A 25,138-nucleotide genomic window follows, 5' to 3' on the forward strand; every position below is an offset into this window, starting at 1 on the left:
CTAGAGAATAGGCCGTAGCTCCCGTAGGAAGAGTGGAATGGTTTTATAGTTTTATGGCTTCCAGATGCTTTAATAAAACTTAGCTAAATGTTTAGCATGTACTGTAGCTCTAGTGATGGGGGATAGTGCAGGAAACAGAACCTGATGACCAGATGTGTGTGATGTCATTCTGTAAGCTAGAAATAATATTTTGATATCAGTAGGAGATTGCTCTCAGAATTCTGTATTCTGTCTTGGATCTGACAACAAGGACCCCTCACCCACATGATTTTGCCTTGCTCTATTCAGTAAGTAGGAACAGTAAGTCTTTAGATTAGTCAGGAAAATATTGTGAGAATAGTTAAGCATTGTTTTTTTCTGTAACTGTGCAACTCTTTCTAGCTGCATTATTTGCAATATTTCCTGTGAATGAAACTCTGGTGTTTACTGTAAATAGCTATTTAGTATTTTCATGTTCTTTTATTATTTATTATTAAATATATTTAAAGTTTTCATTGTGGCTGGTCCTTTTTAGAAAATATGTAAGTTTTGAGAGTATTTGCACATATTTATTTGGTGATATCTCTAGCAACTCATGAAAGCATTACTGTTTGGTCAACATTACCCTTTCTATTAGTATTAATTTCACTCAGTATAATCAGGTACCCTTGCAAGAGCCTTAGCTACCTTGCTTTGTAGTGCCTGATGGCAGTGATAACTTCCTTAAAGTCTGGTCAGAAGGGGGCAGATCTAGTAAACCTGTGCCAGCATTTGCTGGGTATGTGTGTGTAAAAATGAAATATCAAAGAGTGTGTGCATCAGCTACTTGGGCAGGGACATGAAGCACTGTTTTCACAGACAGATTGGTGGAGGACTTGGCTTGGGCACTCAGCTGAGGACTTAACACTGAAGCTATGCCAGTGGGGAGCCTTACTAGGGACCTGGTGGAGACAGAGAGAGAAACCCAGATCCCAGACTGAGTGCGTTCCCTATGTGCTATTAAGGGAAATTGTGCTTGATGTAGAGAAGTCTGCATCTGGAAATACTGAGTGTATCCATCTGTATTCCAAGTGAATGTCCCTCTCCAGTGTCAGTGGTGGGGATTCAAGCTCCTTGATCACTGGCCCAGTGTGGGAACATCACAATAATATCTAACTATGTGAACAAGAAAGCTAAGTCGTTAAATAGTAAAAGGACAGACACGTAAATTAGTTCTTTTTAAGTCTTTCATAATACTTGTTTTTCCTAGACCAATGTATTATCAACAAATGTTTTTACCAGTTTTTGCTGAAGGCATATCAAACTGTTTAAATCTGATAAAAAGAGACCTGTACCAAGCAATACATTCTGCAGCTGTCATGTAAAGCCTAGTTAGATTTTTTAATTCCAATTTGCATATGGCTAGAGCCTGAAAACATGTTTTTCTTAAAGTCTTGAAAGAATATTAAATATGAGAGCTAACAGAGATAATATTCAAGCAGTAATGCCTGACAGGATGGTCATTTTTGTGAAAGGGCCACCCCCCCCCCAATACTGGGTGGTTCATTACTTAACGATAACACAAACCATGAAAATCATTTTTTTTCTTGCCATTGGATCTCACTGATACCGGACTGGTCCCCAGTGCCACATATCCACATCAGGTATATCAATATTCATCAAAACACCCTTCTCCAGACTTTCTTGGGATGGTCACAGATCGTAGAGTGCACTGGGGGCTCAGCAGTCTCTTCTTCTGTCCACTGATTTTGTTTTTTTATTTTATTTTATATCCCCTACACACTTTTTCCTTTTCCCATTACCCCATGCTTGCTGACTCCATTCAAGGGCATGACTTCATTTAGGAAGTGTCACCAGTGACTGGCTCCCCCAGGATGGCTATGCCCATCCCTCCCTGTTACTCCATCAGTCACCTGAGCCACTATTTGAATCCAAGTGAACTGGGCCATAATTTTGGCTTTACTCCTCTACGCCACCAATTTGGCTTTCCTTGTGTTTAGAATGAATGTTTGCTTTTATTAAAAATTTTAATGAATTATTTTGTCATGTTGTAGGATGCTTGTGTTTGTCTCTTGGAGTATTTTAAGGCATCATATTTTGCATAACAGCAACAGGGCTGGCCATGAGTGGATTTTGCTAATATGCACTGACAGAGTAAAAAACACAAACATTTTCAGTTTTAAATACTTGGCAACATCTGTACTGAGGAAGTACAGGAGTACAAGAAGCAATTAAGTCATCTGGGGTTATTCTCAATAAAATAAAGACACATTAGGGTGACCCGATAATCAAGAGTATGTGCAGTAGAATTTTTTTTCTTTTGTAGTCCTTTGCCTTCTATCAGGCATCTCAGCTATTAACAGAATGTAATACACACACACACACACACACACACACACACACACACACACACACACACACACACACACACACATTCTCACATACACAAACACGTCACACACGTACACTCATATATCTATACATATACAGACATGCACATTTAGATATACACAAACACATGCACACGCACATACACAAACACATGAACACACATATAGAAACACAACCAGGTACACATGTGCATGCACACACAACACACACAAATATGAAAAAGTGGGCCACTTTCCCCTGCATAACAGGGTTGCTACAGTGACATGAATATTAGCCCATACATGTCTTTAACATAGGAGATACTTTTTGTGATATTAGACATGAAGTATAAAGTCTGAATGAAAAACAAATGAGTACAAGCATAAAGGAAATGTCAATGCAGCTCAGTCATTTTTTGAATTTCTTTGGCCATTGCTGAGCATTATATATTAACTGCAGTAGTCTACCTTCCATACAGCTATCATATGTATGTTACACATTGCAGCAATGTACCATTTGTTACGGATATCTGAGGAAAGGCACACAGTGCTGCAATGGTGTGCATCCTATCTGTATCTAAGAACGATCCTTACCCCAAAAGTCTGGCATTTCATTTAATATAGAGTAAACTGTGATGTTTGGAGCACTCTATAGTGCATTTAAAGGCTGGTAACCCAAGTATGAAATGCACTGCGGGTATGTATGACTCGCAGTGCTGATAAGTTAAGCTGTTGTGTTGTGCAGCCAGGTAAAACTGTGGAACTTGCCCTTAACTCAATCTATACTAGTTAAGTATAGGTCTAGAATTACTGCCCACTGAGTGTCTCACATTGCTGAGAGTGTCTAGTACACAGCCTTAGTGTAGGGCAAGACACAGTGCGCCACCTTGCTGTGCACCATACTGAGTAATACTACTACTCATCATTCACCTAGAAACGTGTTAATTCTGTATCAATGTAGTGCACATAGTCCTTCCTTGCTGTAACTTTTAATCAGTAAAAACAAAATGAAAACTCCAGCAAAGCTAGAACTACCACTGAGTGAACTCCCAAACCTCTTGTATCAGAGGCACATGGGATATATGCAAATGACCCTTGTGAGCATCAGGTGTTTTAGCTAATTGGCAATTCTGAATGCCCATGACTTGTTTCATCATTTTAATGGACAATTTCAGGCCAATAAAGCTAAACCCCACTAGCTGTGGATATGCATATTTTGGCCTTATTGTGACCTCGTCAGCACAGCACAAGCAGTGTGTTTGACTAAGCATAAGAAAAGCATCCACCTAGAAATAGTTTGTTTTTTGGCTTCAGGCTTGCTGTGAACTCAAAAAAAAAAAAAAAAAGTAACTGCTGAGACTGCCTAAAATTCTTAGTCCTGCTCAAATAATAATAGCATTGCCCTTGTGTACATCTAAAGTGTGCAAAATCTTTTTCCCTTTATTTTGAGGATCTGCAAAAACGTAGGCAAATGAATTCAGACACCCTTCTTGCAGAAGTAATAGCCAACACAAAGCAGTCTTCCATGACAAAATATTTCAATTCAGCAGCTGCAGGCTCAAAAAGGTTGTAGAGAAGTTTTTTCAACACAAAATTGAGATCCCAAGCAGGAGTAGTGGGTCACAATCATAGTGAGCTGAAATTGCTGCAGCATGAATCTTTATGGAAGAGAAGGACAAACCTTTGTCCAATAATTCAGTAAGATATTGAAGAGCCACACTCAAATTAGGCTCTGAAATCTCCAAATTCTTTTTGCTACTCAAAAATAAAAATCTCTTCCATTTTAGCTTCCATAATCACATTTAAAACTTGTTGAGGAAGTTGAGACCTGCTGTGTTTCAACACAGAATATGCCAGGCTGTGAGATGAAGAGATTGAAGCTTGACATTGAGCAGATGACCTTCTGAGATAACAGATGAGGAATCAGAGGTAAAGGCCATGGAGGAGAAGTGGGTACCAGTGTTGCCGAGGCCAATCTGGAGCTATCAAAATCATCCTTGGCCTGTCTTGTCTGACCTTTAATAGTACCTTTGAAGGAAGAAGTGTGGTGGAAAGGGAAAGCATAGGTTTTTTTTGAGAAGAAGACAGATCATCCACACTTTCAAGTGTGTGATGAAACCCTTTTGCAATACTTTTGGCAGCTGGTGGTTTAGTGATAAGCCGAACAGATCTATGTCTGGAGTTCCCCATGACACTGTCAGTTTCTGAAATACATGAAGATCCAGTTTCGGATCCATGATTTGTCTGCTTAACACATCTGCTAAGGAGTTCTGTGCTCCTGGCAGAAACAGTCTCCCATAAAATCATTGCTTTGTTGATGTACCACATGACAGTTGTAGGAACTCCTTGAAAGCCATTAATGCAAACTGGACTGCTAACATCTCCTTCATGTTGATATGTAGATGCTGTAGTCTGGCAGGCCACTTGTCTTGTATCCACTTTCCATTTCACAGAGAGTCCCTTGTTTAGGTGACATTCGAATGCAAGGTATTATTTGAATGACAGTGTCCAAATCCTGGCAGTGCTGTGTCCATACATTTTGAGATACCATTGTAGCTTCCTCATATGCAGTTTGGCATTGGGAAGCACCAGAATGAAGGACTGTCCTTGCAGTCAGCACGGACTGATGAGATAGTTGATGGAAGTAAAGTGACAGACTCTTTTGTTTGTCCGGGGTTAAAAAGGCCATCTGGGCTGCTGTATTCAGTCTTACACCCAGAAAGCACATGTCTTGAGAGGGTACTAGACTGGACTTTATTTCGTTCACAGAATACCCTAGGCATCTTAGCACTGCTATAACATATTCCAGATGCTGTAGAAGGTCTTCCTTTTCTTGAGCCAGAATCAGGCAGTCGTCCAAGTAAGGATAGATTTGAATTCCTTGAAGCCTGAAGTAAGCTATCACTGAGCCAGAACCTTTGTGAATACTCGCCAAAGGGCAATGCAGAGAACTGATAATGAGAATTTCAGATACTTTCTGCAACTTAGCCTTAGGCACATGAAGGTAAGCTTCCTTGAGATCTAAAGTTACCATCCAGTGATCTTTGCCCAGCAGAGGTAAAAGCTGTTGTAACGTCAACATCTTGAACTTGGGAATGTCCAAAAGCGTGTTGAGAAGAGATAAATCCAAAATTGGTCTCGGTACAAGGAACAGGCGAGAATAAACTCTGACACAGGGACTGGCTGAATGGCCCCTATGTGAAGTAACTGTAAAACTTGCTTGTGAGCCTCTTTCTTTGTAGAGGAGAACGCCTGGCAAGCCTTTGAAAGGGGCATTGTATGGAAATAAAATCTGTAACCGTGGTGAATGATATCCAACACCCATTTGTCTTGAGTAATTAAATCCCAATTTTCTTTGAAAAGAGACAGTCTTCCCCAAAGGAGCTGCCAGACGAGAATCTGCTGGCAGCTGAAGAAACAGGTCATTGGGTCTGTTTAAAGGACTGACCCTGCCCTCACCAGAAGTCTGAGCAGGTGAACTCCAGGCCTAAAAGAACTTTGAGCCCTGCCCTACCCCGTCTAGACCTACCCCTAGACTGAGAATCATAAGCAGGCTATGTCCACCCCTTACCAGGCCAATTTCTACTAAACTTGGTGGCTGCACCTGCAAAAATCTTTAACAGTTTGCATAGACTTAGCTTTGTCCTCCATTTTCTTTAAAACAGCTTCCCGAAACAACACATCAGACTGTAAAGGAGCATCCAAAATCCTTGTCTTAACATGCTCAGCTAAATTCTGATCCTTCAACCAGGCATGAAGAACAGAGCTGGTAGCAGCCACCCTCGAGGAGGCCTGTACAGCATCAAAACCACATTGCAAAGAATGCTTACCCACTTGTTCGGACACATGAACCAAATCCAGCAACTCTTTACACACAATACCTTCCCAAAGCATCCACCTTAGATTTCAATTGTGAAAGAAGGTAATGATATTTTAACATGTGAAACTGACAATTCAAAGCTCTCATGGCTAGAGTGGAAGAAGTATACATTTTCTTCCCCACCTATCCAAAGCCTTTATCAGTGGGGACAGGATTTTAACCACAGAAGCTTTTACACCCTTAGGTCCCTGGGAAATAGTTTTAGGACTCTTAAACAAATATTTATGAGCTCACCCTATAATACCTATCAGGCTTAACAGGAGCAGGAGGCAAAGAGTCAGGGTTCAGGGAAGCCTCTGCAAAAACATCTTCCACCACATTCAACACAGGAGGAATAGCCAAAGGCCTATGCTGGGGTAAAAACAAGAACTCCCTAAGCCTTTTCCTGAGTCAGAGTAATCCTGGCCTTCCCATTTAAAGTGCTCCCTCATGGAATGCAAAGTCTCTGAAAATGAGAAATCCTCAGGTGGAGACGCTGTAGGAGTGGAATCATCCACATCAGAATCAGAATAGGTAGGATACTCCTGCAAATCTTCCACAGAAGATTCTGAGGCCTCAGAACACTGTTCAAAACTCTCAAACTCAGATTCCACCCTAGGCCTCTTATCAGGCGGGGCATAGAACCCCTAATCATAGTAATCAAATCTTCTGCCATCTTAAGCATATGTTTCTTAGGTACAGAACCTGAAATAGTAGGAGAAGCTCCCACTGAAGCTGAAGTCGGCCTACCTCTCATAGAAGTTTTGGCAACAGAAGGAAACTACCTTGGGAAGAGAGGGAAGAACAGTCACCTGAGAAGCCCCCTCAGCCTGGCCTACCTCCTGAGAAGGCACATCCTGTAAGAGTATAGTTTCTGCCTGGGACTCCATGGAAACTCCTGGCAAAACCTCCGGCTCCACTGAGCCTTCCAAAGAACACTGCCGGTTCCTCAACCCTAGGTTTCACTGTTTAGCATCCGACGGCATTTTATAATTGCAACGCTTCCCAAACACTAACCTGGCACAGTCTAACCTCCTCTTAATAGTGCGTTTGTTAAACCTAGCACAACCTAAACAAGGTATACACAAGGTATGATAATCCCTATGAGGTATCTGTTTCCCACAAGAAATACAGTTATTCACTTTTTCTGACATCCGTAAAATACTGAGGCAAGAAAAGAAATATTTCAGTACACCAACTTAAAACTGCTTCTGCATCGGACCATGCCAAAAGACTGAGTCATGCGCATTAGTACCCTCTGGTATTCGGGCCGACTGGGACGCGGACTATACCCAATAGTCAGGACTGCAGCAATGGAAGACGAAGAACATCATAGGGCTGTTATACCCAGCTGATGTCCATTATCATTAGTGTCACTGCAAAAATATCCCAAACAACAAACTAAAACAATAAGTGAGAAGGTCACTGCTGTAACTTTTACAAATCTAGTCCCCACCAAGCAACATCCTGACTACAAAGTACATCACTGTAATGAATGTCACACACTGCTGAATGATATCAGTCACTCATCCTAAAGGATAGAACGCCCATGAATAGACAGATGCGTGATGTTTGTGAATCATGCCACTGTCAGCTCAGCATCTGAGTCAGTATTCATATCACAGCTCATTTACAGTGTGGGTACTTATTATACATATGTCCACTCATTCCTATACAATACTGTTACACCAAGTGCTCTGCTTGTATTAAAATGCTTTTATAATGTATGGATGATGTAACACATAGTTGCATTTGTGACATTTAATTAATTTTTTAGTTTATTTTTGTTAACTTAACTAGTCTGTTCTAGACCCATTTTAGCCTTGACATTGGTCACAATATATGCAGACAGTTCAGAGTAGCCAATCAACCAGCATGCTTTGGTAGGTGGGACTAATGTGTATTACAGGCAGAACATTTATATTCCTTTCAGACAGTGCCAGAGGTCAGGATTGGTCCCTAGACCCTGGGCCCCTAAAACAAAGATCTAACCTTACTACTCAGCTGCCATGATAACATTGTTTCACAGGTGTGCAGTAGCCTATTTCACACCATGCAGCAAGACTTCTCTTAAATAAATGGGAACGTCTGGGTAGGTTTCCTCACATCCCAAGTAAAGCAGATTTATTGACTTGAGTAAAACCAAAAGAGTAGATAGTCTTTGGAGGTCTACGTTACATATCTTGATGAAGATCTGGGCAGTAGACCGGTGTGGTAACACAAAGTTTCAGAAGATCTCTTTGATTCTCATTATAAATCATAGATATCTGAAACAGCATTGCATACAGTTTGGTTATGCCACAAAGATATTTGTAAGTGCTGGGTATTAGAAATGTCCACTCTTCCCATAGTATTTGGGGGTAGAATTCTACTTGAGGGTTATACAACACTGTTTAGTTTTTAAAAGTCTTAATGAGTGCAAATTAGAAAGAAGGAACCAAATTATTTTTTAAGGCAAATGTCTCTAATATAGTGCAAAATAAAGATTTTACAAACAGAACATATAATTCTTTGACATCTTAAAATTAGAAAGAATTTCAGTCTCGAAGATGAAGAGTTCATTTTGGCAAATGTTTGTGAAGTTATGAAAAATTTCCAGACTAGGTAATGACGTTATCAATATCCCAGCAGCACACAGAAAAATGCCATGATGATTTTAGCTGTGTATATAGTATTCAAATTATAACCAAGTAATGCAAAAATAATAACAACATAGGAAGGTATATCTATTTATATATAGCTAGAGTAAGAAAAAACAGAATGCAATAAGAAAGCAACAATGAATCTATTCACTAGCAAAATGTGATGCCTAATCAGGCAGCATTACGTATACAGTCAGACTGAACCAATGTAATAAGTGTTAGCTGACAAAAAGCCAATATAGACTAAGTAACTACACAAAAAGCCAATATAGACTAAGTAACTACACATAGCCACCTAGTATATTATCTAGAATACTTTACCAAACTGCCAGTCGCTGCTGCGCTGCTTAGTGCTGTCATGTGACACAGTGCTTTTCTGTTGCAAGGAGAGAAGTACTTAGTACATGGTGGTTTACTAGGAGGTCCTGTGTACCATTCAGGAAAATAGGATGTGTGTTGTATGCCACTATGGACAGCTTTAATTCATACCTCTGAACTGCAATAATTCACAGCTGGCACAATACATGTGGTGCTTATTTGTATCAATACAGTATGTCTATGAATCCTGTAGTCAGATAAGTGTAATAGTCACTCAGTCATTAGTAACACTGATGACATTTCTTGCACTTATACAAATAAAATGCAAAGCCAAGCTACAGAGAGGAAGTATTTTCTTTGCATTTAAACCACATCTCAATAACTATGCAGATATGGATGCTTTCCAAATAAAGAATTGCCAAACATAAATAATTTGTTGTTTAGACCTGACACTGGGGAGAAACACCCTAATGTGATCTGATCCAGAGGGCAGGAAAGGCTTTAGCCAGTATTCGGAAGCCTTGGAACATGAGATGTGGGCCATCCTTATTGAAACAAGTTGGACTGTTCCGCATCTTGTACAGTGCGGACACATACTGGATCTCCCTGGAATGACATCAGCTTTTTAACCAATTATTTAAAGGACAACAATGGGATATTCAAGCAGATTTCTTACCCTGCTGTCTCTTTTAGTCTCTGTTAGTTGATACAGCCTCAAAAAATCAGAACCGCAGCTCTAAAAAGTAATACACTCAACTGGTTTACCTCTTAGGCTTGCTACCTTTCCATACTGTTTTACTTTCACTTTGAAAACCAAGTTGAAAATCCTCTAGCTGGCTCTTAAATGATGACATCACATCTGCCAGAGCTCTTGCTGTAGTTACAGGGACGTTTCCTACCCCAAAGTGACATAAGCACTGCCTGATTTGCATGCTCTGTAGAAGAGCCAGTGGACCTCCCACATTGTGATGTCAGAACTGCCTTGCCCTGCCCCCTACACCCTATAAGGGTGAACAAAAGTATCACTTCTGTTGATTATCTATAACAGATTTATGTGAAATCTTTTGAAGAAGTTGCCAGTTCTGGGATTTGGGAGGCTACATTTTTGAACCCAGTAATCATTTTATGATAAATTGCTCTATCAAACTATAATGGCAAGTGCTAAGTAGCCGCCTTTGCTGGGCAGTCATGCATGGCAATAGCTGGGATTGAATCCAAGTTTACATCTTTGTAGATCAAAGGGGCAAGTGTGTGTGTGTGTGTGTGTGTGTGTGTGTGTGTGTGTGTGTGTGTGTGTGTGTGTGTGTGTGTGTGTGTGTGTGTGTGTGTGTGTGTGTGTGTGTGTGTGTGCAAGCAAGGGGCAAGTGTGTGTGTGTGTGTGTGTGTGTGTGTGTGTGTGTGTGTGTGTGTGTGTGTGTGTGTGTGTGTGTGTGTGTGTGTGAATGCAAGCAAGGGGCAAGTGTGTGTCTGTGTGTGTTTTTATAGTGTATCATTTGTTAGCTATTTAACCAAACAGGAAGGAAAAATAAGTGGGAGTTTGATGCTTTGCAAAGCTGTGATTATTCCCAGTGCTGTGGAGCTTGGTTCTAAATTTGACAGGAGGAGTGCAACAAAAAAGTCTCCCACTGTAAGGAAGGAAAGGCTGACAAGAAAACAGTACATTAGTCTGGTCACCTGCTGTGGGCTGCCAATCACATCAAATTAGCCTTAGCTCTTTGACAGCTAGGGAAGGTAGGTGTGAAGGGGAGGGGAAGATACATTGAAGAACTAGATTTCAGCCTTCACAAAATAAATCAAGTTAGCATTTCTAAGAAGTAAGAGCAATAAAATGCACTTTTCAATTCTGTTCTGTAGCATTTGCACTGCTTGTGTTTGAAGTAGTCATTGAAAAAGGATAAAATTCTAACCAAAAGTAGGTGACTGTAACACAGCAGTGAATGCCTGTAAAATCAGTGCACTGACAGGAGCTTTAGGGAAAAGGTGGCAGACATGATGCCATTTTTTGGAGACAAACAATGCATTCTGGGATACTTAGAGGCAGACTAAACAATCAGAATTATTTCAAGATGCCAGACCCCATGTGGTCAGAGTCAGAAATTGCATATAAAATGCTCTAAATTGTCCCAAGGTGGTGTTAAAATGTAGGAAACACCAAACCATGATGAAATAAACATGTTTTTTGAGTCTGTGTGTGCAGTTCTCCTTTAAACCACTATGCCTCCCCTGCAAACATATCATCAAGTGTAAACATTTTCACAGAATGTCCTGATTTTTGCCTGATATTCTTGGTCCAGTTTTCATACAATTGTGGTTTTCTGGCAAATTATTGGCAAATAATTAAAGACTGAAGTTAGAAAATAATGACAGATAGTTGAATTTCAGTCTTCATACCCTTCGGAAAATTCAAGCTAATACAAAAAGTACAGTTGTGTACACCTACCATAAATGTAGATGTTCGAGTGTCTTCACTGTTGCAGTCATAACTGTAGGGTGCTCCTGCCGGCAGGCAGCCCGAGGTCGGCCAGAATCCCAAAGTCTGGGTCCGGCGTCAGCTGTATAAGCTAGTATCCTGACGTCAGTACGCCTTGGTACATAGCCCTCAGCCGACGCCATCTTCTCCAGCCTTTCTTGCCCTAGATGTCAGAATACCTCCAATAAATCAAAAATGAATCCAACAAAGGAAACACAAATACACCACAAAAAGGAAAAGAGGGGATAGGAGGGAGGGAAACCCCGACTGCAACAGTGAAGACACTCGAACATCTACATTTATGGCAGGTGTACACAACTGTACTATGTTCTTCGTGTTTCACTGTTGCAGTCATAACTGTAGGGTGGAATCCCAAAGCAGTGTAGAGAGGGAGGAGGTTTTAGATAGAAGAAGGGGAGGCAAGAATACCCTGCAAGACAGCAGAGGCAAAGCCTGCCCTAGACTTAGAAAACAAAGGGAGATTGTAGTGCTTGGAAAAAGTATGCACTGAACTCCAAGTGGCAGCTTCCAAGATATCCTTGGTAGGTACTCTGCTGAGAAAAGCTGTAGAAGTAGCAGCTGCTCTAGTAGAATGACTTCTAATGGTTCCAGGAAACTGTTTACCATGATGAGTGTAACAAAATCTGATCCCATAAGCAATCCATTTGGAAATGGTTTGTTTAGAAATAGGTTTTCCAAGTGAACTGGAGGCAAAGGAAACAAACAGTTGGTTAGACTTTCTGAAATCTTTAGTCTTGTCCAAGTAAAATCTTAACTGCCTGTGCACATCCAATGAATGCAAAATCCTCTCCCCTTTATTTTGAGGATTTGGAAAGAAAGTAGGAAGGTGAATTGTCTGATTCAAGGCCACTTTCGAAATCACCTTAGGCATGAAAGTAGGATTGGTCCTCAAGGATACTCTGTCCTGATGGAAAATAAGGTAAGGTTCCACAGCCATAAGAGCTTGCAACTCTGAGACCCTTCTGGCAGAGGTCAAAGCTAACAAAAGAACAGTCTTCCAAGATAGAAACTTAATATCTGAAGATGCAGCAGGCTCAAAAGGAGGCAAAGTAAGTTTTTCTAAAACATAATTAAGATCCCAGGCAGGGACCGGAGGGGTCCTTGGAGGTCGCAAATTCTTAGCCCCCCTCAAAAACTGCTTCACCAAAGGATGTGAAAAAACAGGAGGATCAGAACTGAAATGCGCAGAGATAGCAGAAGCATGAATCTTAATGGAAGAAAATGAAAGTCCCTTAGACAAAAGCTCCGAAAGGTAAAGCAAAATAGAGGAGAGATCAGGAACCTGAGGATCAGAACCTCGGTCCTGCATCCAAATAGAAAACCTCTTCCATTTAGAGGCATAAGATTTCCTAGTGCTAGGCCGTCTAGCTTCCAAAAGAACATCCAAAACTTGCTTGGGAAGACTAGAGGCAATCAAATTCCTTTGAAGAGCCAAGCTGCCAAGCAAAGGGTCTTGAGGTTGGAATGTAGCAACTGACCCTGATGCTGGGACAGAAGCGAAGGGTTCAGTGGAAGAATCCAAGGAGGCCCGAGAACAGGAGTTTTAGAGTCGGATACCAAAACTGTCGAGGCCAATTTGGAGCAATCAAGATGAGGAACTTGGGCTTGTCCTGCTTTATCTTCAGTAGTACCCGAGGCAGTAGAGGAAGAGGAGGGAAGGCATATGCAGACAGACTTTTCCAACTGAAAGACAGGGCATCCACTCTCCATGCTGTTTTGTGGAAGGACCTGGTGCAAAAGCGAGGCAGCTGATGATTGAGATGGGATGCGAACAGATCTATCTGGGGACATCCCCAAACTGCAGTAATCCTTTTGAACAAGTTGGTTTCTAGCATCCATTCGTGAGGATCTGAAATGTTTCTGCTCAGGCTGTCTGCTAAAAGATTATGTTTCCCTGGAATGAATTGAGCCTGGAGATGCAGATTCAAATTTAGAGCTGTGTCCCATAAACTCATAGCCAGTCTGCAAAGGGGGTAAGAATGAGATCCCCCCTGCTTGTTGATGTACCACATGACCGTGGTGTTGTCTGTGCGAATTAGCAGAGGCCCTGGTTGTAAAAGGTGCTTGAAGGCCAAAAGGGCATTTTGAACTGCCAACATCTCCTTCAGATTGATGTGCCAGTGAAGATGGTCCTTTGTCCAGGTTCCTTGCTGGCAATTGTCTAGAAAATGTGCTTCCCAAGCATAATCCGAGGCGTCCGTGGTTAGGATTTGAGTAGGTTGAGGGAGACGAAAAGGTTTTCCTTTGTTTAAAATGCATGCCCTTGACCACCAGAGGAATTCCTTCTGGAGGCAGGGGATCAGAGGAATCAGAATATCCAGATCGTGATAATGCTGTGACCATACACTTTTCAGATACCATTGAAGCTTTCTCATGTGAAGCCTTGCGTTTGGAATCAACAGAATGCAGGAAGCCATGTAGCCCAGAGCCTGCAGGAATTTCCTTGCAGTGAGCTGAGATAGAGTTGCCAAGGTGTTGAAAGTAGAAGCCAGCTGAGTTTGTTTTTCTGGAGTGAGGTAGGCCCTTTGTAAGGTTGTGTTTAAAAGGGCTCCCAAGAATACCATTTGTTGAGAAGGGATTAAATGTGACTTTTTTATGTTCACTGAGAATCCCAGTAAGAGGAGAAGACGTTGAACGAAGTCTAGGTGTTGAAGTAGAAGATTTTTGCTGTCTGCCTGAATAAGGCAGTCATCCAAATAGGGGTAAATCTGAATCCCCTGAAGTCTGCAGTAAGCCACTACTGGTGCCAGGCACTTGGTGAAGACTCTGGGCACAGTAGATAAACCAAAGGGCAGAACAGAGAATTGAAAGTGCCTCGAACCTGCCTTGAACCTGAGGAATTTCCTGTGTTCTTGTCTGATAGGGATATGCAGATAGGCTTCCTTTAAGTCCAATGTCACCATCCAGGCGTCCTGAGAGAGCATTGGAAGTAACTGTTGTAGAGTGAGCATCTTGAACTTTGGAATTTCCAAAAAGGTGTTTAACACAGAAAGGTCCAGAATAGGTCTCCAAGAGTTTTGTTTTCTGGGAACCAGAAACAGCCTTGAATAAAATCCTTTTCCCATTTCCAAGAGTGGAACAGGCTCTATGGCTCTCATGGCCAGAAGAGCATCCACTTGAGTTAAGGCCTCTGACCATTGAAGTTTTGGCAGATCTGGCCAACCGTGAGTCCTTGGCAAAGTGTGAAAGTGGAACTTGTAACCTTTTAAAATCACATCCAATACCCATTTGTCCTGGGTAATATGAGTCCAATTCCTGTAAAAGAGACAGTTTTCCTCCGAGAGGGGCGTCCAGGTAAAGAGGTCCTGAAGCCCAACCGAGAGAGTCATTGAGTCTGTTTCCTTTGAGATTGGGATCTGTCTTCTCCCCTTCTAGGTGAAGAAGCAGTCCATTGTCTAGATCTGTACGAGGTCTGGCCTTGACCACGGCCTCTGGAGCATCTATATCTTCCCCTTTGAGGCCTGTCAGACGTGGGAAAGGACCAATTTTTAGTGGGCCAATTCCTGGAAAATCTAGGAGGCTGAACCTGCAAGAAATCTTTTACAGTCTGCATGGACTTTGCCTTTTCTTCCATCTTTGTAATAACTTCCTCAGCCTTAGAACCAAAAAGAACATCATGTTGAACAGGGGCATCTAATAATTTAGCCTTAACCTGTTCAGGTAAACTTTGTTCACGAAGCCAGGCAAGTCTCCTAATCACAGTACCAGAGGCAGCAGCCCTGCAGGAAGCATCCAAGGCATCAAAACCACAATGTAAACTATGCTTGTTAACCTGTTCAGTAGCATGCAAAACATCCTGAAGTTCCTTATCCTCTGCACAAGCAGGTACGGAAGCAAGCTTTTGCTTTAAAACTGACAAAAGAAATTGCTGGTATTTAAACATATGAAACTGGCAATTCAATGCCCTTACGGAAAGGGTAGCAGAAGTATATACCTTTTTGCCCCACCTGTCTAAAGCACGAGAATCCTTCTCAGAGGGAATAGGATTTTTAGAAGTAGCAACCTTAGCAGCCTTAGAACCCTGAGAAATAGTTTCAGGGTCTGCAGAAGGATTTTAAATAGAAATAAATGAGAGTCAGGAACCCTATAAAATCTATCAGGCTTAGAAGGAGCAGGAGGCATGGAGTCAGGATTCAAATTAGCCTCAGAAAAAGCATCATCCACAATGTCCAAAACAGGAGGGATAGCTAAAGGCCTATGCTGAGGAAGAAGAAGAAATTCTCTAAGCCTCTTTTTGGAAGCAGAATACTCCTGTCCTTCCCAATGAAAATGTTCCCTCATCTCATGCAAGGTTTCCCCAAAAGAAAAATCCTCAGGCGGAGAGGCCGAGGGCAAAGATTCCTCAGCATCCAAATCCTCATAAGGGGGGAAGGAATAGTCCTGATCAGAGGAAGAAACAGAAGAGACAGAGGCCTGGTCAGAAGAATCCAGAGTAACATCCTGTTGAGGCCTTTTCTCAGGAGGGGGGTGAGAACCCCTAATCATTGTAAGCAAGTCTTCAGCCATCCTCAATAATTGTTTTTGTGTCTTGGGAGTGGATTCAGAAGCAGCTTGAGCTGAAACTTTAGACTTAGAAGGAGTCTTTGTCTTTGCCTTTGCCTTTGATATAGTAATGTGAGTAGGCCTGAAAACCCCCTCAGAAGCCAGTACCTGCACAGCGGTTCCGGACCCATCTGAAGGAGCGATGTCCGAAGGTCCTGCAGCAGTTAAAATAGCGGGCCTTGATGGCTCCCCATGGGAGTCCGTATCGGCCATCGGTTCAGAAGCGGCGGACGACAGGGGCTGCAAAAGCGCCTCACTGACGACAGCCGAACCGGACGCTGGCTCCAGCTGCAACGAGTCCTGTTTGGACCTCGGAGGCCTGTCTTTATCTTTGCGCTTCTTTTGAACTCCGGTAGTATCCGACGACATTCTGTAATTGAAGCATCTGCCAAAATAATTTAAAGCCCAGTCATACCTGCATTTGATAGTACGAGAGTTGAACCTGGCACAGAACTGACAACAAGAAACGTCGTGGTCAGGGCCTAAGCAAGGTAGACAGTAAAAGTGGAAATCTTTATGAGGTATTTGTTTCCCACACGCTATACAATTATTAACTTTTTCTGACATCGGAGGAACAAGAAAAAGATTCCCCAACGGGGTACTTAGCTTTGAGAAGAGAAGTAACAACTTCGGACCGACAACAACCAAGAATGCTGTTCGAAAATCGCCAACCAACGTTTTGCGAGCTGCTTTCCACCACACGGCAAGAAAGACTGGAGAAGATGGCGTCGGCTGAGGGCTATGTACCAAGGCGTACTGACGTCAGGATACTAGCTTATACAGCCGACGCCGGACCCAGACTTTGGGATTCTGGCCGACCTCGGGCTGCCTGCCGGCAGGAGCACCCTACAGTTATGACTGCAACAGTGAAACACGAAGAACATCCTGTTATTCTATCAACTTTCAAAGTTTGTAAGAGCAATATTTAAAAATTGTCCCTATTTTGGCACCTTTGTCCCACTTTTATTCATGGCTTGTCCAGATTTCTTGCTCTAAGAGGTTGAGAGGTATGCCTAGGTAACAAAAACTTGCTTCATTAGATCTGCTATTTGTTTAAGTCTACTGAATGCTCCCTTTGTTTTAGGTCTTTCTCCCTCTACCCTAGTGTGAGTGCACATCATTCTCCCATATCTATTTCCTTCTCTGAGTTGTTCTTCCTCTGCAAATAATATCTAAGAACAAAAAATATATTCAGGTTGTCTTTCCTCATTTCTTAAAGATATATGTTGCTTAAAGCCTGCCTTCATTTCAGCTTTGTATTTTACACTGGCAGTAGTGGGTTCAGAACCCTGCATTTCCTTATCTATGTCACTTTCAATATTTACTACCATTACTTCATTCTGACAGTCCCCATTCAAATATTTGATTTCATCTGTCTGTTTTGGTGATAACATTCTATTCAGTCTCTGGGCTCACATCTGTCTTGTATTGCTTTCTACTTTTCAGTTTTCTATCAGTTAACATTTAGTTCCTATACTGACATCTTGTATAATTTTAGGTTTCTGTTGTTCTATCATTACGGGACGCTTCTGATAACACACAGTAACCTTACTATGTCTAACCACAGCCAAATTCTAGCTCCTTTTGCAGCTTCTGTGTTGGCTCCCTGTCTCCAGATTTTGTTTCTGGACCTCTATGTGAATGTCACTGTCTTGCCTGCATACACAAGCCATTATTTATACTGAATGGATATATACTGAGCTACTGTTTGACTTCTTTCCTATTAGGTTTAGGCCTGCAAAACTGTGTCTATGGATTTTCCTTCCTCCCACATTTTCCATAGTGCTTTAAAATGGAGGAAATGTTTTACTAATATTGCATCATGAGTCAGTTTAGATGTTACAGCTGTAAGATCTAATAGTTTTCCTATACTTGTTTAAAGTTTCACATGTATGAGAGAATATTCTTTTCTATCTCCATGAATGCATATGAACTCCAACTTTTGGTAGTTACTAATCTTAAATTGCACATCGGAGGACCCTCAGCATGAGCAATCATGCTTCTAGACTTAAGCAGGCTTGACATTTCTTTCCTTCTAAAAATATAGCACACTTTGCCAGGTGAGAGATAACACTATGGCATACACCAACTACAATCTTATCATACTTCATTCATTATTAGCATGCATTTCAGTTTTTATATGTCTGCTTCTAGCATTGATGACAGATAACTCAACAAAGTGACACCTCCCCCACATCTGAAACAAATAAACGCATAACTTGCTGCTTTTTGTTTCAATGAAGGTAGCAAATGTCTTACAGAATTTGCAGACAAATAAGCAGGCAATTTACTTTTAAACACTGTGTTATTCACTAATAAGCATTCTATGAAAGAAACTAGTTTATCAGTTATTCTTTGGAAAACTTTGCAATATAAATTGTTGTATATTACTAAGCAGAGCTATTTTTATCCTGTCTATTACTAAAGTTTCTAAAATGTTCACTTTATCATTGCTGTAAGATTCTAGGTATAGTTTTTAAATATGCTTTAAATATTTTGTCTACACTTTTACTGTTTTGTCGGCATTAAAAGTCCAATTACAAATGTTATTGCTTGTACTTCAAAGGTTATTCCAGCCTAGTCAAAAGCTCTTTTTACATTTGTCATGGACTGTCTAATCAGTTCCATCTATGCCCATGTAAGATTTTAGTGCTTCTCATGTCAACTGGAATGACAGGATATTTGTCCAGTCTGTTTGGTCCCAGTTCTCTGTAGAGCACGTCTGAAAAAAAAAACACCAGGATTCCAGATAGTCCTCATTGGTTATTTTTTTTAATATGACAGGTAAGTTCTTGGGATTAATAGTTACATTAGCTAGCAAAACCAACCTTGCTGCTATTGCATTAGCTTCTGATCATTCTATGCTTTTAATTTAGTAAACATTCCAATACATTTTCCATGACTGGAATTCTCATGAAACATTCAGATAAAGAAAAACATCCAACAGCAAAAATGCCTCAGGAATACAGTGGCACTAGTTCTATATGGAAGTGGTACCCAAGATGTAGTACACTTGGATACAGAGGTTTTTCAAGGAACAGTACTTGGTGAATCCTTAAGGAAATGCATGTGCACATACCACCATTACCGGCTCAGGCTGCAGCTGGAGGTATGAGTTTACATAAAAAAAAAAATCAGGTTTATTCAAAAAAAGCTAAAGAATAAATCAAGATAATATGTATTTTAAGAAGAGGGAGGAACACAGGGTGACATACAAGATTGGAGGAAGATGCACACAGGTGGATTGTATCCTATGTAGGAGGGCCAGTCTGTAGGAGACTGGAGACTGTAAAGTGGTGGCAGGAGAAAGTGTAGTTAGGCAGCATAGGATGATGGTCTGTAGCATGACGTTGGCGATCATGAAGAGGAGGAGGAGTGCGAGGTCAATGTCAAGGATCAAATGGTGGAAGTTGAAAAAGAGTGATTGTGAGGTGGAATTCAGGGAAGTGTTAAGACAGGTGGCAGTGAAGAGTTACCAAATAGCTGGATAACTACAGCAGAGCTGGTAAGGAAGGCAGCTAGAAAAGTGCTTGGTGTGACATCTGGACTGAGGAAGGAGGATAAGGAAACCTAGTGGTGAAATGAGGAACAACAGGAGAGTATACAGAGAAAGAGGTTGGTGAAGAAGAAGTGGGATTGTCAGGCAGATGAAGAAAGGAAACAGGAGTATAAAGGAGTATAACAGGAGTATAAAGAGATGAGGCATATGGTGAAGAGAGGTGGCAAAGGCTAAGGATAAGGCTTATGGAGAGCTGTATGAAAGGTTAGACACTAAGAAGGGAGAAAAGGACCTGTACCAATTGGCTAGGCAGAGGGACTGAGCTCAGAAAGATGTGCAACAGGTAAAGGTGATAAAGGATAATGAGGGAAATGTACTCACAAGTGAGGAGGGTGTGTTGAGCACATGGAAAGAGTACTTTGAGAGGCTGATGAATGAAGAGAATGAGAGAGAGAAGGTTGGATGATGTGGAGTGAATCAGGAAGTCCAAGGGCTTAGCAAGGAGGAAGTAAGGATAGCAATGAAGAGGATACAGAATGGAAAGACTGTTCATCCAGATGACATACCTGTGGAAGCATGGAGGTGTTTAGGAGAGATGGCAGTGGAGTTTTTAACCAGATTGTTTAATGAAATCTTGGAAAGTGAGAGGATGTCTGAGGAGTAGAGAAGTAGTGTTTTGGTACCGATTTTTAAGAATAAGGGTGATGTGCAGAGCTGTAGTAACTACAGCAGGGTACAATTGATCAGTCACATCATGAAGTTGTGTGAAAGAGTAGTGAAAGCCAGGTTAAGAAGAGAGGTGATGATTAGTGAGAAGAAGTATGGTTTCATGCCAGGAAAGAGCACTACAGATGCAATGTTTCCTCTGAGAGTGTTGACGGAGAAGGATAGAGAAGGTCAGAAGAAGTTGCATTGTGTCTTTGTGGATTTAGGGAAAGCATATGACAGGCTGCCTAGGGAGAAGTTGTAGTATTGTATGAGCACGTCAGGAGTGGCAGAGAAGTATGTAAGAGTGTTACAGGATATGTATGAAGGTAGTGTGACAGTGGTGAGGTCTGTGGTAGGAGTGATGGATGCATTTAAGGTGGAAGTGGGATTACATCAAGGATCAGCTCTGTGCCCTTTCCTATTTGCAATGATGATGGACTGGTTGACAGATGAGATCAGACAGGAGTCCCCGTGGACTATGGTGTTTGCGGATGACACTGTGATCTAAAGTGAGAGTAGGCAACAGGTTGAGGAGACCCTGGAGAGGTGGAGATATGCTCCAGAGAAGATAAGAATGAAGGTCAGCAGGACTTAGACAGAATACATGTGTGTGTGAATAACAGGGAGTATAGATGAATGGTGAGGATACTGGGAGTAGAGTTGTTAAAGGTGGATGAGGTTTAAATACTTGGGATCAACAGTTCAGAGTAATGGTGAGTGTAGAAGAGAGCTGAACAAGAGAGTACAGGCAGGGTGGAGTGGGTGGAGAAGAGTTTGAGGAATGATTTGTGACAGATGGGTTCCAGTAAGAGTGAAAGGGAAGGTCTATAAGAGGGTAGTGAGATTATCTATATTATATGGGTTGGAGATAGTGGCATTGACAAAAAAGGCAGGAGTCAGAGCTGGAGTTGGCAGAGTTAAAGATGTTAAGATTTGCATTGGGTGTGACTAGGATGGATAGGATTAGGACTCAGTATATTAGAGGGTCAACTCAGGTTGGATGGTTTGGAGACAAAGCCAGAAAGGCGAGATTGTGTTGGTTTGGACATGTGCTCAGGATGGATGCTGGGTATATTGGGAGAAGAATGCTAAGGATGGCACTGCCAGGTAAGGGGAAAATAGGAAGGCCTAAGATAAGGTTTATGTAAGTGGTTGGTGTGACAGAGCAAGATGCAGATTACAAGAAGAAATGGAAACAGATGATCCACTGTAGCGACCCCTAATGGGAACAGCTGAAAGAAGAAGAAATCAAGATATAGCCCACTTGGCTTATAGTCCAAAACAAAAACAAAACAGTACTTTTGATTACCGACCATACCTCTCAACCTCTTAGAGTAAGGAATCTGGACAAAGCCATAAAAAGTGGTACAAATAGGGACTATTTTGAAATATTGATCTTACAAACTTAGAACATTGAAAAACGGGTTTTGCATTAGCATGAACTTTCTGAAGGGTATGAAGTCTGAAGCGCAAATGTCTGTCATTATTTTCTGACTGCAGTCTTTAATGATTTGTCACTAATTTGCCAGAAAACTACAACTTTATGAAAAACGGACCAAAATATAAGGCAAAAATCTTGACATTCTGCAAAAATCTGTACAGTTGACAGGTATGTTACTGAACACCAATTATTTGAAGTCCTAAACAGCCCCTTTAGGAAGCAGCCTGTCATTGTGGAAAGTTAGCCTCAAATAGGCTGTTACACTTCACAACTCCAGAGTCATTTATTTAAACTGCTATTCACATTTTTGAAACTCCACATGAGGAATAAACGCCTATATTGCTGGTGCAGGTTATTTCTTTGTGTGCAATATGTCCTAGCAATCAGTGCCTTTTTAACTTGTAAATTAATTGTTTTCTTGACTACCATTGTAGAAACTTTTCATTCCCGCAGCACATTTAAAGACACAAATACACAAGCAAGAAATCTTTTTTCAGTCACAATTTGTCACTATAGCTACATGTATAGCTATAAAGAGAAATTTATATAGATATTTTATATATACATATACATACATATAGATAGATATGTGTGTGCATAGATTATTAGCCACACAGAACCCCTCATAGTTTGTCTTATTTCCTTATAGAAACATACATATACAAGTTTTTTTCTGGCAGTCTGATTAAAAATATTCCCCTAAAGTTTCCTCTTATTTTACTGATACATATTGAATCTGAACTGATGACAACATCACAAAATGACATACAGAACCAACATTTATTTTATCATATTTGATAAAGCTTTCATTTATATAAAAATGCAACACTGTAGGAGCTTCAAAGCGCTATGCAAAACACACAAGGTGTCACTGAATTATGCTTATGAATTTCAGTTATGCACAGAGAAAAATATTTATTTTAGCATAGAGCGACATGCTATAACAAATTAAATCACTGAACCGGATCTACCCTGAAATCTTATCCATCATGATGCAGATATGTTGTTAATGAGGAGAATGCATGTGTTCCCCTAGACTGTACAAAACAGAGGTCTAGTTCTACAGGATACAATTCTACACAACATGACGATGGACAAGGAGGGAAGGGTTCTATTTGCACAAATAAGACTTAGGAGTCCTAACCTAAAAGGAAACAAATGCCAGATGGCTTAAAATCATTGTTCTATGTGTTTGGAGGGAGTTTTAACCATCATATATATCTATCTCTAAATATCGTATCCCTACCATTCAAGATAACAAACAACAAACAAGGCCAACAATACACCTGTCAACCAATTTCACTATCGACTCACTAAACTGCAGTCAAGGAAAAAAACATAATGACAAAGAATTCTTATAATATTATGAGAATGGGATTTTCAGTTTAAGCATTACAATCAGTTGTAAGTACATCTTTATCACCCGTCTTACCATTAGAAGTCAGATTGTTGTTCTGCAAATTAAGAGTTTCCAGCTTTGGAAGACGTAAAAGTACTTCCTTTGGGATCTTGCTAATCCGATTATTCTGTAGTCAAAAAAGAAAAATGTCACAGTTAGTCATAAAAGTAAGTACCATATAAAGCTGATTTTGTTTGGTGTACTGCAGCGAAGAAATATGAGCAACAACATGACACTCAGCAGCCATTTAGCTTTATGATGGTATATGTCTTCTGCTTGTTACATATCTCATTACTTTTTTTCATACAGACACAAAAAAAACTGATGCAACCACTGTACAGGTCATGCTGGAAAATAAATCCATGTTTGTATTTTTTGGGAGGGTTTATTATGTTTAAATCCATTTTTAAATATTTTGGGGAGGAGAGGCAAAATTGATTAGATTTATCTATCATTACTGGATTTCATACAGTTGACTGACAGCTAGGAGTCCCTGGTTATCAGGGACAAATGTACCAGCCACCAGTACTCCAAAGTTGCATCCTTTTTCCATCAACTTCAGTTTTGATGATTATTAAAGATGGCTTGTAGGGCAGTTCTCTTTGCATGGGGGTATAGTGTTACAGAGACACCAACAGAAAAAAGTTAAAATTGTCTGTACTATAAATGTAAACAAGCCCACAGAGTTAGTCTCTGCAATGCCAATATTAATAAACCCATATATTATAAGATATAGTTTAACCACTGTATACATTTTATATAGATCTTTGTAGTATTTTAACCAAATAAGATTATACTATATTATACACGATGAGTAAGTATAATGTTTGTTCTAATTAATCAGAATCCTGGATTAGGACTTTCAGCAGAGTGTCTCTGTAACATCTTTGCTGGAAAGCTGACAATCATTACATCAGTCAGCACAATGCAGAAACCATCATACTGCAAACTAAAAATACAATTTTATTGTCTTTAGAAATATGCAAAAAATAATCACATGACAGCACAATATACTGATATTTAAAAGTAAAAATGTAAAACAGGCCAGCATAAGTATTTTCTTGCCTCAAATTAACTAGCAACATATTTAATAAGGTCATCCTGGACTGCAAATTGGAGGCCAAACACTTTAATGACAAGAATGTATAAAGTAACTGTGATGATGATCCAGTTATTCCAGACTGTTAATTCAGTATCTAATTCTGCTTCATTTCATTAACTAGTAATGACTAATAGGTTAAAAGCCAGAAAGGCTTGGAAATATTTCTAATTCAGGCACGCAGTATTTCCAACAGATGTTGTTGTAGCTATTAAAGAAGGTACCCTGCTGTTGGAGGAACTTTAAGGGAGGAATAAAAAAGAACTTTACCCACTGTTAGTTATAACATCCACAGCAAATAATGGGTTAATATGGACAGAAACTGTTCAAACTAGAAGATATTTAGAAGGTAGTCTTGAGAAAGTATTGAATCAATATAGTCATCTTTCTGTACCTCTTCAGATCAAGGTGGTAAAACTACCTGTAACTATCCTTCATTGCCCAAGCATCATTTAACTGTTTTGCATGGATGCCTAAGCTTAGTACTGAATAAAGTCTCATCCAAGCAGCTGTCTTTGAAAGGTGTATTTTGAATTTTCCCAGGGTATAACCCAAGTCTATGCAATGTATTCATGCTATTTTAGTGTGGGAAGAGATGGCAGTATTATGTAACACGTTTAACAGAACTCACTTTTACCTAACTGATGACTGGTTAAGTTCTGAATCTTATTAATTTAATGGACCAGCATATAAATGTTCAATGCTCAGTGTTCAGTGAATATCCAAGTCAAAGCCTCACCAGAGGCCTTAAATAAGTTACCAACTAATAGGAAACACTAAAAGCCTTATCAG

The 25,138-nt window shown here is 40.5% G+C and overlaps 1 protein-coding gene across 1 annotated transcript in view; it reads right to left on the reverse strand.

Moving 5' to 3' along the window:
* PODN (podocan) overlaps window positions 1-25,138 on the reverse strand; it is an 829,411-nt gene that overhangs the window by 511,183 nt on the left and 293,090 nt on the right. Inside the window, exon 3 of the mRNA XM_044085452.1 lies at window positions 23,281-23,374. Coding sequence (XP_043941387.1) covers window positions 23,281-23,374 — 94 coding nt within the window. The remainder of the gene's footprint in view (window positions 1-23,280; window positions 23,375-25,138) is intronic.

The sequence above is a fragment of the Protopterus annectens genome, chromosome 10.part0 (assembly GCF_019279795.1).
Source record: "Protopterus annectens isolate FY-2018-M chromosome 10.part0, PAN1.0, whole genome shotgun sequence".
Taxonomy (NCBI): Eukaryota; Metazoa; Chordata; order Ceratodontiformes; family Protopteridae; genus Protopterus; species Protopterus annectens.